General features: G+C 45.2%; 1 protein-coding gene across 1 annotated transcript in view; it reads right to left on the reverse strand.

Annotated features, from left to right (window-relative positions):
- Zfand3 (zinc finger AN1-type containing 3) overlaps window positions 1-18916 on the reverse strand; it is a 191290-nt gene that overhangs the window by 53262 nt on the left and 119112 nt on the right. Inside the window, exon 3 of the mRNA XM_032888523.1 lies at window positions 11001-11183. Coding sequence (XP_032744414.1) covers window positions 11001-11183 — 183 coding nt within the window. The remainder of the gene's footprint in view (window positions 1-11000; window positions 11184-18916) is intronic.

Here is an 18916-nt window from a genome sequence, read left to right on the forward strand (position 1 = left end):
ACACTTTTGCCACTGCTATGAACTATAATATAAACATGTGTTTCCTGATGGTCTTTGGCAATCCTGGTAAAAGGGTCATTCGACCCTCAAAGGAGTCTTGACCCACAGGTTGAGAACTACTGCTCTAACTGTAAAAATCAGGACTATAAAAAAGTATGCCATTAACTGTCAACACTCACATTCCAAAGTGAAATAGCAAAATTCTGGAAATTTCAGTCTCCTAGAGTTGTTGGATACGTAAAACAGCCATGCTCAAGATACTTCAGAGTGCAGTTAGCGCCACAGGTCACCAGACAACCGTGACTACAAGGAGTAGGAAGCACAGGCTCAGCCCACAGCCACCACGGACAAGCAACGCTCACTTCCGGCACTCAAAACCCAAGGCAAAACCAACATGGAAAACAGCATTTCTCCTTTATCTCCAAGTAGAGACCAACAATGTCCTCTAAAATGTTCTGTTGAAACAGCTACCACGGCTGGTTATTTTTGGCTCCTGGTCCCACCAGCTTTCATCGCCTGTAGTTAAATCATGTGCTAAAGCACATCAATTAAAAAAAATGGACTGTCAAGAAGTCAGTCAGCTAAAATGGCCAGAAGCTCAATAATCCAATATTCCACTATCAGCCCTTCCAAGGTAACTGCAAAACATTAATACACAAAAATATCCACTCTTTGAGCAGATTTATAACACTTCAATTTTCTTGCTTAATTAACATGACATTTACATAACAGTATCTAATTAATTCCCAACGAAAGGCACTGTGGGCTTATTAGAAGCGTAGCATCCGTTTCTAACCAGCTGGTCAATCTCACTCCATCATGATCCGCACACTGTTTACTTTCCAGAAGCTCTCGCTTCTCCACTCTAACGGTGACCTCAGACAGACCCAGCAGTCACACAGCCAGTTTGCTGATGGAGCTTTTCAGAGGAGACTGAGCAATGCAAACGTAAACTCGATATTGCTGTGGTCATGCCGAAAACAGAAACCTATACAAATATTCACATACTCTATTTCCTGAGTGATAAAGAAGTCCCTTCTCTGAAAGCCTGCAACACAAATGTGGTGACTTTAAACAGCAAAGCACTGACAGCGAGGACAAGCAGGGGAAGCCCTGGCTGCAGAAGAGACAAGTCACCCTTTCAGAAAGACAGCCCCTCAGTCCCCGTCACCCTCAGCTGCAATTCAAAAGTCACTATAATCAGAAGGGTGTGCCTAATCTATCTACATCACTGAGTCTGAACAGCACTGCTGACGAAAAACACGGGAACATTTAATGAGTGACTGGACAGTTCCACAAACACTGCTCACTGCAGATGAAATTTTCCCACATCTTCTTCCCATAAAGCAGCACCATAAACTAAGAGCCAGGTCAGGAGTGCTCTCCACACCCGGACTCATGGATCCTTCCAGAGCACTGGGGCCATGCTCGCTGCTGGCCTCTAAGCACTGAGGTCAGGAGCTTCAAGGGTAGAGGAGGTCTAAGCCGCCTAGCTCATGAGTGTTCAAAACCATGCTATATCCGATAAAACAGTCCAGGCCACGCCACTGAGTACCCAGAACTGCCATGCTTTGTAACCACATTTACATGTTAATCCAACATGAAAGCTCCGAAGCCTCGGTCCTCAAGTGATCTGTTTATGTCTAAAGTGACCACACTTGGCTTACACGTACTCTATTGACCAAGAACTTACCTAAAATTTAAACACACAAAGACGTTAACATTTCACTTAACTCAAAAAGTTACATCTTAATACAAAAGTACTTTTGTGAAACACAACCTATAAAAGGCAGCATTCAAGCTTTGCAGCACACCGGCTGCGGTGTCCTAAGGCAGAGGCGCTGACACTGTGCTACCGTACAACTTCACGGGACACCACAGTGAACCGCTCACGCTGCTCGGTCTTCAAGGTCTCCTACCCTCCTTCCAAGCCAAGCCTTCACGTCACCTCGGCAGAGACTCATCCATTCTGAAAGTGTGTGCACGCGGAAGGGGAGAAAGCTGATGTGAACGCTAACCACCGATCTCAACCAGCACAGTCTGGTTCTGCCGTTCCCTACAAAGACTGCAGTGTTTCCTGAAACTCGCCTCATTCTAGGAGAGCAGCTAACTGTGTGCAGGCTCAGTTGTTCAGATGAGAATGTGACGAGACCTCAGAACAAGAAGCAAGGAAGGTTATGTGGGGGTCAAAACCAAAACCCCTTTGAGGAAAGTTTAAAATTTTTTCCCCTAATTTTAGACACTGCTTTTGTTGCCTCAAAATGAAGTACGTTTAATGTGGATATGGAATCAGGGGCTGTCGCCCGTGTACTTTAGGCTTTGATTCTGAGGACTTACAGGCTTACCTCAGGCCCGAATGGGACGTGATTATTTGCACCTCTATCATCCGACACCATCTGACTTTCTAACACTGATGCAGACACTCAGCACTGAGCCCTCACTGCTCTTGGAGAGGACCTGGGTTTCGTTCCCAGAACCTACATAGTGGCCCTCACAACTGTTAACCCGAGTACTGGCAGGGGGCGGGGAGGTAGGGTGGGATGGGTCTGATGCCTTCTTTGGCCTCCATGAACACTGCAGGCACATGGTGCACATGCACGCATACAGGCAAGACACTCGAAAACATAACAAAATAAATAAAATAAAAACGAAAGTATCAAGACCATTCCCATGAATCTTTTTTTTTTTTAAAGATTTATTCATTTATTATATATAAGTGCACTGTAGCAGTCTTCAGACACACCAGGAGAGGGCATCGGATCTCCTTACAGATGGTTGTGAGCCACCATGTGGTTGCTGGGAATTGAACTCAGGACCTCTGGAAGAGCAATCAGTGCTCTTAACCGCTGAGCCATCTCTCCAGCCCCATTCCCATGAATCTTATCTGCAATGGGAACTGCAAAGAGCTGCCCACCTCAGAAAAGGACTTGTGTGTACTCTAAGTAAGAGGCCTCGGGAAGAATGAAATGACATCTATCCAGACTCAGGGGCTGCCGTGCAGTTTTAAGAGGAGCCAGGGACAAAAAAAGTCTTCTCTCCTCGATGCTCACTCAGTCCCTCACACTGCAGAGTGTCCCTGTGTGAAAGGCCCCGCTGCACACGGTCCACACTGCCAGGTCTTAGGGAATTCCTCTTTGCCTGAGTGACTGGGATGTCACAATTTGAATCATGTAGTCAAAGGGTTGTACTGGATATTCTGAAATTTTGCAAGCCCTTCTCTAGAGTGGCACCTCTAGCGATGGAAATGTGAAGGGGCTTTGGAACAGTGGAGGAGCCGAATGTCGAGTATAAAGGTAGACGGTTTGTTTTCTTTTGTTTTGGTTTTGGCCCTGGTAGTTCTGAGTTTTCAGAAAATTGAATAAACGGAAAATATATTTCTGCAAAGTTAAAATGATGACTTCTAGCACATCAAGTGGATGCCTCTCTTAATGACTTTTCAGCCAAACATTGTGTCATAAACAAAGCATGGGTTTAGTTTAAGGTCATCAGTGTCACCTGTTTCCTGTACCTACACCAAAGACACGACAGCTGCAGAGGCTGGGTGGTGACATGACATGTTCACCGTGGCCTTTCCCTTCAGACCAGTACAGAGTATTAATCTAATAAGGTATCTCCTGAATCCCTCTCTGACAAGATCACTTCAAAACCACGTCAGATCAGCAGTGAGTGGACAAACTACAGCCGTCAGGGAAAGCTACAGAAACAAACGCATTGTGTTTCAGGCCTTAGAGAGCCTGGACAGTAAACAATAGAAGTTCTCTAGTCTTCTCTCTTGCAGAAAAGAAAGTTAAAGGGGAAATTCAGAAGATAAAATTAAGACCCTGGATAGAAACTTGACAAGAGGCAGATGGCTACCCACCCAGGGTGAGACAGGCACACAAAGACAATTGTCGCTTCAAAATGATGAACTGTCACAAGGACACACGCAAACTTCAAAATGTTTATGCCTTGAGATTACTGAATTCTACCATTAAACATTAAATGTATTTATATTATTAATAACTTAAATAGGAGCTACTGAAAATTCAAGCAATGAGATCGTTCATGTATCAAAACACAGACAGTATCTCTTCCTGCCTCTGAATGCTGGGATTAAAGGTGCGCCCCACTGCCTGGCCATATGAAGTAGTTCTGAAGAGCACACAAATATCCAGTAAAGCATCTCTGCACACTGACGTAAGAACTGGCTGAACACTGCCCGCACAGCACCATGCTGGGTGCTCTGAAGCTGAGGAGGACTGAGTGAAGCAGAGTCTTTGCCTCTTTGGAGCCTGGACTCTAAGCTGGGAGAGCGATGAGAACCCATCTAAAAGGTAACAATAAAAGACAATTTGGGAATGAGTGTCACAGGTAAGTGGTCTAGGAGTTCCGTAATGGGAACAGTCAGGGTGAATGAAAGGATTCTGAGCTGAGCCACAGGAAGCAGGCGTGGAATGGCTCTGTGAGTGCCGGGTGAATTCTGGGCAAGCAAAGCTTCAGTTTGGTTGACAAGCAGGCAGGTTTGCACACGAGGGGCTGGTCTGGGAGGCCATCTGACACAAGGTTAAGAATCTGGGAGGACGATGTGGGGGAGGATCTGGGAAGGGGAGAAAACGAGAAATAGATACGGCAAAATGCACTGCATGTGTGCATGTCATTTTCAAAGAATAAAAGTATTACTTAAAAAATAATCTGGTTGCCGCAGTGCAAGCAGGGAGTTGGTGAGAGAATCCCCTCTCTGACGTCACTGCCACTGGCACACTCCCCTGGCAGGTTGTTTTGTACTGGGAAAACAGCAGAAGCAAGGAGAGATTGTGGATATAATCCTATAAAAAGAGTGCCGATAGCAACCTCCCAGATTTAACATTTCTCCAGTTAACTACATATTGATCATAGAGGTAAATTAGGAACTATAAACTGCAGGGAACTCAAAATTTAGGGGGGAATGAGAGCAAGGGATTCTGTAAGAAAGAGACTAGTAGAGGGAGCAGCATTTGGCAAATAAATAAATAAATTGTTAAAAATTAAATTTATTGCTAAAAAATTAGGGCTGGGGAGATGGCTGGGTTAGTGAGTAAACATACTTGCTGTGTAAGCATGAGAACCAGAGTTTAGACCCCAGCACCCAGCTACAATCTGGGTTGGCGAGACTGCCTATCGCCATCGCACAGAGGCAGAGGCAGTCCTGGATCAAGTCAGCGAGCAGGACTAGCAGAGTAGGTGAGCCTGGATCCATGACTCGGAACAAATAAAGACACAGGACAACTGAAGTGACACTGATGGCAATCTGGAGCCTCCACATGCACCACACACCCCACCATGTGCCCACATATACATATTAGCCTACACATCATGCAAACACACCACACATGAGTGCACAGACACACACACAGAGACACAGATATACACACTAGTCGATTTTAGTTTGTATGCTTGTAATAATATATTTTAAAATACCATTAGTGGAAGAAATTTTTTAACATTACCAATAATGTATAATTTTTTTCTGAATAATTTAGAAACCTGGATAAAATGGACCATATTCTAATAGTCCCTCTAATTTGTAGGGGCTATCCTTTAATGTTCCCCAAAAGATACTTGGAACTGCAGGCAGTATCAAATTCTGTATCCTATCCATATTTACAATAAAGGTTAATTCATAAATTATGCCCACTAAGGGATTAACATAAATAATACTGGCATAAAAAACTTAAGGGCTGTTGATAAATACACTAATGGCTATTTGGCCTAAACACTGCAAACCATAGCAGTCAGCCTGATGGCCAAGCCTACAGTGTGAGCGGGCAGCCAGCACACACACAGGCTATGGTGTGAGCGGGCAGCCAGCACACACACAGGCTATGGTGTGAGCAGACAGGCAGCACACACACAGGCTATGGTGTGAGCAGACAGGCAGCACACACACAGGCTATGGTGTGAGCGGGCAGGCAGCACACACACAGGCTATGGTGTGAGCGGGCAGCCAGCACACACACAGGCTATGGTGTGAGCAGACAGGCAGCACACACACAGGCTATGGTGTGAGCAGACAGGCAGCACACACACAGGCTATGGTGTGAACGGGCAGGCAGCACACACACACACAGACTAAGGTGTGAGCGGGCAGGCAGCACACACACAGGCTATGGTGTGAGCGGGCAGGCAGCACACACACAGGCTATGGTGTGAGCGGGCAGGCAGCACACACACAGGCTATGGTGTGAGCGGGCAGGCAGCACACACACAGGCTATGGTGTGAGCGGGCAGGCAGCACACACACAGGCTATGGTGTGAGCGGGCAGGCAGCACACACACAGGCTATGGTGTGAGCGGGCAGGCAGCACACACACAGGCTATGGTGTGAGCGGGCAGGCAGCACATGCACAGTCCGGTAGGAAAGGAAGGACAACACAAAATAGGAGATGCGAGAGTTGTTCACTTGTACAACTTCCCGTTACTGTATTTAACAAAGACTTATTATCAGAGTACATGAGGCATCGCTACACGAGCAAGGGGGTTGGGGGAGCCTAAATAAGCAAAGAACATGACTAGGCAAATGCGTCACTTCTCTTAACCTAAAATCCGAAAGTGCGGTCCTGTTTCCTGTGACTGCCTGAAGGCAGGATCTGAGGTTGAGGCAGCAGGTGAGGCCCTTGCAGACGGTGCTTGTGCTTTAACAGGTTATTTTTGACAGGTTAAAGGTCAAATTACACTGCAGGGACCTCAACAAGGCAGAGCAGAAACAGTTTGAATAGGCAAACACTCAAGTCCTGCACACAGACCATAAACAACCATCCCTGAATGACAGCTATCTGACAACAAAGCACATAAGGGACACCCCACACGGCACTGCGAACTAGCAGTCGATCAGAACAAGGCCAGTGAAGGCAGCGTGCTCTGCAGAACCAGGTTTAGAATTAATAAATAAATGTACCAGAGAAAAAACTTTAAATTAAAATCACGAGACATTTAAAGTTTGGGCTTTTCTTTATTACGGGAGAGAATCTTCCACTTTGAGACCATTATATATCAGAAAAGCTCCATCTGTTGTATAATTATCTCTGATAAACGGCTTGATGTTTCGAGCTTCATTAGAGAAAAGGGAAGAAAGAGGCAAATACAGAGAGAACTGTAAATAAATCGCCCCTCCATATTTCACTTAAAGCCAGCCCAGCAGGAAACCATAAACTATTTTTAATAGGTAATATTTTCCAAACACTTTACTGGAAGCTGCCAGCCTGGTATGCCCAATATCTGCCCTGCTACAGAAGCCATCTGAAAAGGGGCAAACGGGCTCCCTTTACAGATTACTAGAAATTTAATTGGAAAATCAAATAAAAAGCTTATCTACTTGGTGGCAGTGATATTCACTTTGCAGACAGCAGTTCAGACTTTGCCAGAGCCAACAATGGGACATGTTAAAAGGCATTACAACCTAGAAATGATGACTTACTTCTAACTGCAAATACACACCACACCCCCAACCTCCATTTTTTAATCTCTGGTGTGCACAGCATCACTGGAAACCAGTTTTCAAGAAAGCGAAGGACATCTTAGCCAAAATTTCAGAACAAAAACTGATGTCCTCATAACATCATTTGGGAATTAATGCCACATGCTAAAGGAAATTCCAGGAGTCGGACACCAGCTTGGGCAACTTGTCTTGTTTAGGATTAGTGCTGAGGTAAACAAAACACCATGATCAAAAGCAAACTGGATGAAGGGGTCATTTGGCTTACTCTTCCAAATTGTCGTCCATTATTAAAGGAAACTGGGACAGGAACTCAAGTGGGGCAGGAACCTGCAAGCAGGAGCTGATGCAGAGGCCATGGAGGGTGCTGCTTACTGCCCTGCCTCCCATGGCTTGCTCAGCCTGCTCTCTTACAGAACCCAGGCCCAGCAGCCCAGGGACAGCACCACAAGGAGCTGAGCCCTCCCCCATCAATCACTATTAGCAAAGTGCCCTCAGCTGAACCTCATGCAGCCGTTTTCTCCATGGAGGCTCCCTCCTGTCAGTAACTGTAGCATGTGTCAGGTGACACAAACTAAGGACAGCAACAAGACGAGACCCTGTCACACAGCAGAACAAAACCCAAAGGAAAGAAATTTGATTGTAACAAGAGACTTAAAAAGATAACTTAAGGAGCAAGAAAAGCAAAAATACCTATCAGGAAATTATTAAGGAAAGGGAGAACCAAAGCAGAAACAAACAAAATTAGGACCTAGGGGGTTGGGGAAGGAGAAGCACAACAATGTTTAAAAAAAAAAAATCAACAATAGTAAAAATAAGGGGGAAAATTAGGGTCAAATAAATAAAATCAGAGACAATAAAATGATGGCGCAGAAATAGAAAGAATCATCTGGAACTATATTACAATAGTTCAAATATTACAAATGACTATTCACCCACAATCTGGACATCCAAAAGATGGTAAAATCCTCCATTAACCATGAAAACAGAACATCTAAACTGACTACGATTAGCCAGCAAAACTTAGTAGCAGAAAAGAAATGGAAGACATCGCTGTGCAGTCTACCAAACCTCTAAAGGTTACACCAAACATTGTAACCCACTCCAAAAACTTAAAGAAGAAGTCTCTCAAACTCATATATAAGACCATATTACCTCAACACCCAAACAGACAAGGACACGTGCACAAAAGGAAGATTACTATCTCTGATTAAAAAAAAAAAACAAAAACAAAAAAAACAACAAATCTTAATACAAACCATGACCCATGACCAGGACCCAGCTTCCAGACAGACACAGGATGGTTCACAACCGGGAAGCCAGTGCGTCTGTGTACCACACCAGCAGAAAGAACAGCAGCAGACAGACAAAGATAGGAAACTTCAACGTCCTATCCAGCACCGTGGCTCTCCCCTGCAACGCCAGCTCTCAGGGGGCTGATGCAGGACTGCTGTGAGCTTCAGACCAGCTCGGTTAGAGAACGAGACTCTCAAAATACAAACAAAGGAAGATAAACACTTCTCACAATGAAAGCTCTGATGAAGAGCACATACAGAGAAGACTGTATGACAACACAATCAAGGTCGTATGTGCACACACACAGCACCACAACCAGTGGGGAAGTGGGGCCCATTTCCCTAGCATCTGAAAATAGACAAGAAGGCCAGAAGCCCTAGCCAAAGCAACTGTGCAAGAGAAGGACAGGCCGTCCAAACCAGAAGGGAGGAAGTACAACTATCCACTTCCTTGACATACCGTTAACATTCTTCGTCTCTTCTGAGATGATTTTCACACCCTTCCTAGTTCCATTAAACAAGTTGTAATATTCAAATCTCCCCTTCTAGAATGTCAAAAGCTATCCCTGTTCTCAATACTGTCAGACTGCTTCTTCAAAAGAACAGTGACACTTTCTCTTCGTTAGAGCCATAGCTATCATTTCAAGTCCCAGTGGCTTGGCTGGACATTAAGCAACATTTCCAACTTCATTCCTCATGAATGGCCCTGAAGGAATAACCAGCCCCATGTTAAAGTGTCTCTTTACGACATCCTGCCTTCGGTGTCATGTCAGAGTGAGCCAGTGCCTCTCAATGGCATTCCTATAAAGGCTGGCCTACTAACGTAAGTGCACACAGCTGTGTGTCAGGTTTCTAACCCCGGCATCCTGACAGCACTGGGATGATCACTTCTGGTGTAGAGCTGTCCTGTGCGATTTAAGATCTTAGCCACATTCTAGGTCTCCCGACACTGCTTTACTTGAAGATGAAGAAGAGGACTATTCACTCCTATTGATTTAAAATAACAAATATATTAAATGTCCCCACTCAACAATAAGCTTTTTAAATTACCTCCTTTGCTTTATATTCTCAATAACTGAATTCAGTAACACATGAAAGCATTTAAATAAATTTTTTTTCCCTGCTACCCTTCCCAAATTAGTAGACTGGATAGCCTAAACTATTACATTTCTAAATATCCATTAAGCTTGAAACACTAAATTCGAAACTTAAGAAAAGCATGAGAGGCAAAAACTATTATGTCATAATATCTTCCTCATTTTGAACAAATACTATGAGTTTCATTGTGTCCCAAAAGAAATAGTTGTAGCATTATAAAGGTTACATATCACATCTAAGAATAACAAGAGGACCAGTGGTATGGCTCAATGAATAGAGGTACTTAAACACAGGCTTGACTAACCGGGTTCAATTCCCCAGCCCAGCCTAACAGGAGAGAGAGGTACCTGCCTACTCACTTATACCCCTACATCCTCATATTCATCACACACACACGCACGCACGCACGCAGACACACTAAAATATTAAACAAGAATAAAAAAGTATCTCCTTTCTTCATATAGTTTGTGTTTTTATAACCTAAGTTAAAACTTAGTCAAGGCCAGTTAGCAGAGGCAAGAGTTCAATCTAAGTTCTAGATCGGGTTTAAGTTCCCAAGACCGGTGATTCGAAATGTTTGGTGTACATTAGAATTCTCTATAAACTTTAAGAGCTAAGTCTTTGGGCTTCCTTCTCTTTGAGCAAGTTAAATTAGGCTCAGGGACGATAATAAAAACTGATTGTTAAATCCTCAGCGGAGTGCTGGTGAGGTATCTCAGTGGGTAAAGGCGCTTGTCACCAAGCCTGATGACCTCCATCCCTGGAACCCACATGGCAGAAGCACAGAACTGACCCCTGCACGCTGTCCTCTCTCTGCCCTCTACATGAACCACGACAAGTGTACCTACACCCACAAATACTCAAAAATGTAATAAAAAGCATTTCTTTAAATATCCCGAATGGATTCTAATGTGAAGCCAGCGCTGACAGCCGCTGGTGCAGACTGGTCCACAAACGTCATGCTCTCACACAGGAACAGAGGGCTAGTCCTGAGAAGACCTCCCGGTCTCTGGAGTGGCTGCACTTACTCTCTGACTTGCTAAGCACAGCACTGCACACCCACACACTTGTCTGAAACAACCTGAGGTTAAGCCTTCATGACCAAGGCACTGAGGATGACCTCCCTGTGTGCTATGCCTCTCATGCTACAGACTTACATTCCTCTTCACTCGGTGAAGTTACATTCAGTTCTGTCGGGAGCGACTGCTGGCTGGGACTAAGAGTTGGCGTGGTTACGGAGGTATTGCTGTTGTCACTGGTGGTCTCTTCAGAAAACAAATCTGATTGGCTGTTACTTGTACTTGGGGTGGAATCATCATCTGGTTGTTTCTTTTGAAAATCTAGAGGAAAAAGAAGGAGGTAAGAACAGTCAGAGCAGTCCCTGGAAAACACTAATGTCAGTGTCACAGTTACGAGACAGCGAGGAAGGCTGCTGTGGGCAACTGAGCAAGAGCACAGAAGAGAGTCACTGACTACAGACAAGAACACAACCACATGCATGATTGGTAGACAAAGTTTTAAACTTTCAAGTTCTATATTAGCACCCTTTGTGGTTCAGATGAGGACAGACACTGACTTTAACACTTAACTTTGAAAACCCAAAGATGTTCTTCAAGAGAAATCAGTAGAAAAAGGAGAGGGAGATTGACACCAATAGGTGAGAGGTCAGAGGGGAAACAGCAGGAACCGGTGCGTGTGTGTACATCATCAGCAATGAGGAGGGATATGAAAGAAATGACCTCAACAGCGAAGGAAATGAGCTGCATTTCATTTACAAGAGACATAAATACAAGAAGGCTGGTTTTCTAATTAGCAGTCTCTTATTTCTTAAGTTCCTCAGGAAAGCACTGAAGCATAACACCACCATTTAGTCTGTAGAGAAAACTCCAGGTTTTACTGTTGAGTAGAGCAATTCGAGCTGACAACACAGCTCCTGCCCCCGGCACAGGGAAGGCACGGATGGGAAGTGCTGGACCAGTCAGGGAGGAGCCTACAGGTCAAACCCACCCATTCCTGTGCTGTTTCTTTCCTGTGTATTTTTCCTAAAAATGATTTATTTATCTCAATATTATATAATTATCAAGAAAATGTTATATAAATAGAATAAAATGCCCTTTACATTTTATAAGATAAAATATAAAAATTTTATATCATCTCATTAGTATACCTATGTCGAAGATTAGTGTCTTTTTCCACAACCATGTACCACACAACAGGAAATGTTACGAGGCCCACACAGTCATGGAATAATCTAGTACAGCCTCAACTCCTTGAGACAGATAGAAACCAACTTATTCAGGCACAGAAACTGGAATTGATGTGTCCCACTAGGTCAGCATAGTTTCCCTGCTGTCCCCACGCCTGCCTCCTGGGCACATCCATTTCATCCAGCACCCACTTTCTGACCAATACCCGGAGAGAAGGACTGAAGCAGCGAGACTTCTAGAGTCCCAGAGCCCCTCCTGAAGGCAATGGTGACAAGGGTCCAGAGACAGTGCTACTTCTCATCAGGGACGAAAGTTTGCAACACTGACTTTTCTAAAATAAGTAGGAAAACTAGACTCTCCAAAGTTGACCATCACCACACGTGAGGAGATCAGGACACTTCTCCATGCTTTCTACTGGGGATGTTAATGGTACATTAAAAATATGAATCTATCAGCTAATCCATTGTTACATTAATGTCATTGTTACATTCGCTCCCACAATTCTCACCATCTAAGCAGAATGAGTTTCTGAAAGGAGATCAAGTGGGAAGAAAGGCTTGTTTTTAAAAACATGATATACAATGTCAAATTCTTATTTTACAACAGCCTGTGAGTCCCCACGCCCACCACACCCATGTATAAGAATCCGGATACTTTTTGTCAGTTAGCAAAACAGAAACACTCTGCTGAGTAATCACTGAGATAATCCAAAGTTTAAAATAAAATAAAATGCTAAGCTTACACATAATGCATGCTCTCGATGAGCCAAGCTAGGAGGGTGGAGGAGGAACCTGAACAGGTCAGAGACAGAGACAGGAAGGAGGCTCAGCAAACCTGTGCCCCTTCCTCCATTTTAAGCCTAGGTCAAAACATCACTATAATTCTTTTTTTTATTGGATATTTTTATTTACATTTCGAATGTTATTCCCTTTCCCGGTCTCCCAGCCATACATCCCCTATCCCATCCTCCTCAACTTCTTCTATAAGGGGGCTCCCCCTCCCCAACCACCCCCCTTGCACCATCACCCCAGTTTCCCTTACACTGGGCACTGGCGGGGGGAGGGAGGGGAGAGGCGTCCAACCTTGGCAGGACTAAGGGCTTTTCCTTCCATTGGTGCTCAACAAGGCTGCCCTCTGCTACATATGCAGCTGGAGCCATGGGTCTGCCGTGTGTACTCTTTGGGTAGTGGTTTAGCCCCTGGAAGCTCTGGTTGGTTGGCACTGTTGTTCTTATGGGGTTGCAAACCCTTTCAGTTCCTTCAATCCTTCTTCTAATTCCTCCAACTGGGACCCGATCTCAGTTCAGTGGTTTGCTGCTAGCATTTGCCTACAATTCTTTTTACTAATCTTTTTACATAATTTTTTAGAAACTTTTTTTGTTAGATGGTCAACTAAATAAACTGAGCTAAATAAAGTAGCTATAATATATTGCCTCAGAAAAAGATAGTTCTGAGTTTATAACCATAACCAAAAACTAAGGCAAGGAGTCGTGGTTATACCCATCCATCTTTTACAGCTTACAAAGACAAAATGGGCCTCAAGAAATGTCAACTGCTCGAGTGTCTAAATGCCTTAGATTCATCCTCCCCTCCCTCCCACCCACCCTCCCTCCCACCCACCCTCCCTCCCTTCCCTATCACTACCCTCTCTACCTCTCTCTAAAGAGCTAGGGTGGAAGAAGTGACTGAGCAGTTGAGAGCATTCGTTACAATTCCAAAGGACTAAGTTCAAGTCCTACACCTACATGGGAGCTCACAAACATCTGTAACTCCAGTTCCATGGAATCAACAACCACTTCTGGCCTCAGCGGGTACCGTAGGCCCACACATGGTAAACAGATAAACATGCAGGCCAAAGACCCATACACAATAAATCAACCTAAAACACAGTGCTGCCATTAAATCACACACAAAATGCCTACCTATTATGCTCTGAACGCCAACAATTCAGTCTTTAGGAGGACTCCTTACGGGTTAGCATTTAAACACACGAATGAGCAAAATCCATGAATTCCCATTTCCCTCAACACTAGAGATGAGAAACTTACTGTATTACTCCAATTTACACAGGGAGGTGACAAGGCTTCTACATCACCACTGAAGACACTGAAACTGGGTATAAAGTCAATGGGCGATCAATAAAGGACACCAAGCAAAGCGTGGCTCCTCATCTCCACTCACTGCCCTACCCGAATGGGACATGGTGGGGCCGGGTAGCTGCAAGTTTGTGCTGAAGCTGGGTCTCAGGTTGCAAGTTATTCTGAATCACGGCTGGGCTCACCCTCAGCACAGGGCCACTAAAGGACCAGAAATGTCAAGCGTACAGAAGGGGTTCTCCACACTTCCACATCCAGTCTTCAGTCTTCAAACCCTAACTGCCCTTCAACACAGACTCCCAACTACTCTCCATTACCACTGGAAGCTTTTCCTTGGCCAGCCTACCTGCCTGCCTTCCTTCTTTCCTTCCTTTCTTTCTTTCATTTATGTTATGTATATGAGTACACTGTAGCTGTCTTCATGCACACGAGTAGAGGCATCAGATCTCTTTACAGATGATTGTGAGCCACCATGTGGTTGCTGGGAATTGAACTCAGGACCTCTGGACGAGCAGTCAGTGCTCTAACCACTGAGCCATCTCTCCAGCCCCATCTTTGGCATTTCATACCAAAAGTACTTCACGTTTCAGGCAGCTAGCTACAGGGGAGAAAAAAAAGAAAGAAAAAAACACAAAACAAAAACAAAACCAGAATGTTGCCACAGTCTGGTCTTAACCCACTTTCAAATAAAAGTTCATTTCCTGTACCTCAAAAGTTTGGTTCACTCAAAGCACTGCATAAAAACTTCCTTTAATAGAAGAGAGTTCTCAGCTTCCTCCCCGTCTCCCAGCCTAGAGCCCTACCAACCCAGGTAGCTTACTTTAAAAAGCTATAAACTATGAGCAGGAGCCGGTCGAATCATAAACTAAACTTTAGCCTTTCGATTAAAATCTTAATAAAATTCTAGGTGTTGGATGTTACCCTGAGCTAATGGTCTAAGCAAGAACCGGCTTAAGCAAGAGTTAAGAACCGACAAACTTAGTTAGGGAACCTTGCAATGCAGTTATCATGCACCCGGCTTAAAGGGAAGAGAGCTCAACGCGGCTGGGTCTATTTAAACTTCTTTCACGAATATTCTCTTCTGCCTTTGTTAATAGCTGAAAGATTCTTATCTTCTCATGATGATCAAGTTAAACATAGCAGAGAGAGAGACAGACAGAGAGACTGAGACAGACAGAGACTCGCTCGCTCACTCACTCACTCTGATGTGGATGGATGGATGACTCCGGTGTGGATATGTATTTTTGACATGGGCACAAAAACCCATTGGCTGACCCATGAAAATGGCAAAGCCTTCCTCTGGATAGGCTCAGAGGCTTCTTCTCGTCCAGAAAGGTTGGCTAATGTTCTTCCTCCCAGGCAACTGCAACCTAAGGCCGCTTCGCACAAAGCTCTCCTCTCAAGACAGGGATCCGCCTTCTCTGCGGCTACTTAATAAAAGGCTAAGTCAGTGAGGGCCCAGGTTGCGCAGGTGCCGCCCTCTACAGAGGAGGCACAGCCCACTAACCCCAGCTTTTTTGTACGTCTGTCTGTTGTTTCTTCAACTGTCACTATTCATTCCCACATGGCTCCAGTCACGTTTCCAGGACCAAGCCACAGAGGACAGAGCAGGTTCACCCGTTCACTTCCTCAGAACTAAAATAAACCCCTTTTCTGCTCTTCCTGCTGTTTCGTGGAACTGGCGACAATATGCACCTAGAAGCTGAACACACCGTCTGGGGATCATGTCTCCTCGTTCTCCCTCTCTCACTACTCCAACTCAAACCCACCAGCCTCGTCGCTCACGGCAGCTGACCCTCTCTGGCCGACACACACTTCCCTAGGACCACTCTGTGCTAATATCTCACCTGCAGGTCCCATCAGCTGCAACGCATCAGAAACCTTGTGTCCTTTCTTGGGTCACTGTAATCCACTCTCCACATAGCAATCAGAATGGTTGTAAGAAACAAAGAAATAAAACTCCCATTAAAACCCAAACTTTGATGTCAGTTCTGTGCGCAAACCCTCGAGGCTCCTCTGCGGTGCCTACAATCAGATCTTTACCAGCGGGAAGTCCCCAGAGAGACTCCCGGAGAAACAGTGAGATGGCTCAGCAGGGAAACTGTTGCCGTGGAAGTTTGGTGATCAGACTGAGCTCCAGAATTCACAGCAAAAGGAGACCTGACCCCTAAAAGCTGTCCTCCAACCTATGTACATACGTGTACCCTGGCACACGGTTAGTGGTGCAGCTCGTCCCACACAACCTCACACCACACATATAAACAGTAGAAAATGGCTTCTGCTGCCCTTTCATCTTAGGCCACTGACCCTCCTTGCCTTTCCCCAGCTTAAGCCACTCTCACCTTTGTTGCTTTTTCAAACACGTCTTTCTCCACACAGAGAACTCTGGTGTGCCGTGACAGAAACCTGGGGTCCACACTGGTACCCGCTACTCCCCTTTCAAGACGGCACACGAGCATCGCTTCCTTGGGGAAGTCTTCACGTCGCCGTGAACGGTGGAAATGTAGCTCAGGGTACAGAGGTCCTCTGGCCTCCCAGATAAATGAACACCTCACACCCAGCAGACCCAGCCCCTAACACAATGCCCGCCACACAATAACCGACCTAGGGTTGTTGAGTTTAACTCTCTATTTCCTGGTGAATACACAAAGTTTACAAGTATTAATTTCCTTAGAAACTAATGGGTTTTAAATTGTTAGAAAATGTATCTGTGAAAAGCCAGCATGCTCCTACTCACGGTACAAACATTAAGCATCCCTGTCACTGAGCAAACGCCTGCGTTTTACATCCTATTCCTGTACTTAGAACACAGACAGACAGACAGACAATGACAGCAACAAAACCTCATAAAAAAAAGCCTTCCCAACTGTCCAGTAAGGGTAAACCTGGTCCTGGCAGGACCCAAGTCTCTGAAGTTGCCTCCTAATGTGTGCAGATTCTAACGCCAAGCCGCCAGCTTGCTCTGGAGGGCAGAGACAGTGTTAGGCTGGCTCTGAAGGCCTGGTTCTCAAACACTGTTTTCAAAACACAGTCAACAGCGTATGAAGCTGGCAAGGTATGTTATAACTGGCAATTAAACTTACTTCATGATCTGGTGCATCACTGAGGTTACTCAGGCCAGCTCTCCTCACCCAGGCAGAGACTGCTCGGAGTGCGAAGCAGCACAGGTGTCTAGGAAAGCCTGTTCCTTACACAGCAGTTACTGTGCAGACCGCACGGCTTCTCATTCACAAGGCATAAATTAGCATCTAACACCACAGCAAACACCAGCAGTCCATTAGTAACTAACACGCAGCACACACGCTTACCTCTCAGACCAAAGCACAACACGCACCAATTGGAGAAAATTGAAAATACAAATTTTGACTGTTAGGACATTAATTTGGTCTCAAAAATATGTATTTGATAATATATGGATGCATACATACACCTCAACAAGAGACCCACGTGTAGACTGGAAAAGTTAGTGAGGTAACAGTCGGGTTAAAATCTGAGGCAGTGCTGACTTGACACTTGTGTTACAGTAAGCGGGCGCCTGCCTCCAGGTGCATCCTCAGGACCGACGCCCACTCTAGAGATTAGTTCTGTTTTCTTATAACTGGTCCTGGTGCCATTGGAACTGAGCCCTAAAGCCTTAGCCCTTAGTGTCTGTCACTAACCACCTAAATGACACAAGTGTAGTATGAACCTAAGAGCCGTAGAAGTGGGAACCGGAAAGATTTTTTTTTTTGGGTCAGCCCAAGGTTTCGAATGCACCACAAGGTACTCCATAAAGAACTAGAAAAGCATTTGGAAGTCAGCAGGAGCGGCAAGGCCAGTCCTCTTTCTCTGACATTGTTTGTAACTGTCTCCAGTCCTTATGTACCAAGCCTTTGTTCTCAACGCAGGCTGCCTCAGAACCCAACACGCAGGCTTGAACTCAACAGCAGTGATCATGTGGGAACCACGCACAGACACATGCCACCACACTGAGCTTAGCCCTTCATGTGGCCATGCAGAAGTGACAGGAGAAGTGACAAGAAATTCCCGAGGGCCCCTACGCCCCCCAGGGAGAGGGAGGGTGGTGGTAGTAGCAGGCAACAGAAACCCAGCACCTGCTCACCAGCACCTCTTTATTCGAGCTGCCATTTCTGACACCCACACCTGCACATCCTCCCTCACCGCTGTCTCATGGAGGGCCTGTTACTATGTGTGCACCTCACATGGAGTGGGATGGTCACTTGTGAGATGCACTTTCACTTACACTTGTGAAACATTCAGCACAAATTACTATTCCAATATGAGCAAGCATAGCATGCCTTAAGCAGCAGCTTCTCCTCAGAAATAAACAGGCCAACTTCCGACTTAAACCAAATGAAACTGTTTTAAAGGATGATATGTTTGCTAACAATCATGTTTTTAGAAGTGAGTGATGAGTTTTTTGTTTTGTTTATTTTTGCTGTGTATATAGACCTAGTGGGGTTTGTTCAGAGAAGGCTATGGTGATTCCCACAGTATCGGGGCGACTGTGTTCTGCCAGTGGCACCAAGGTGACAGAACACAGTCTATGGAAGTCATGACCTAACAATGAGGAACACCATGGAACTTACAGAGAGGCCCGGGCACAAGAAAAGAAAAACCTGTGTTTTCTCAGCTTTATCGTCTGTGCTTACAGTGGTGAAGAAAACTGGGACACAGTTGCTACCTCACAGCCTTCCCCGTTAGGAGCAGGCCTGCTACAGCTCAAAGCCTGGTTCTTCCTATGACCCCAGGCAAACCCCTACACTCCTGT

Source organism: Rattus rattus, chromosome 18, assembly GCF_011064425.1.
Source record: "Rattus rattus isolate New Zealand chromosome 18, Rrattus_CSIRO_v1, whole genome shotgun sequence".
NCBI classification, from domain to species: domain Eukaryota; kingdom Metazoa; phylum Chordata; class Mammalia; order Rodentia; family Muridae; genus Rattus; species Rattus rattus.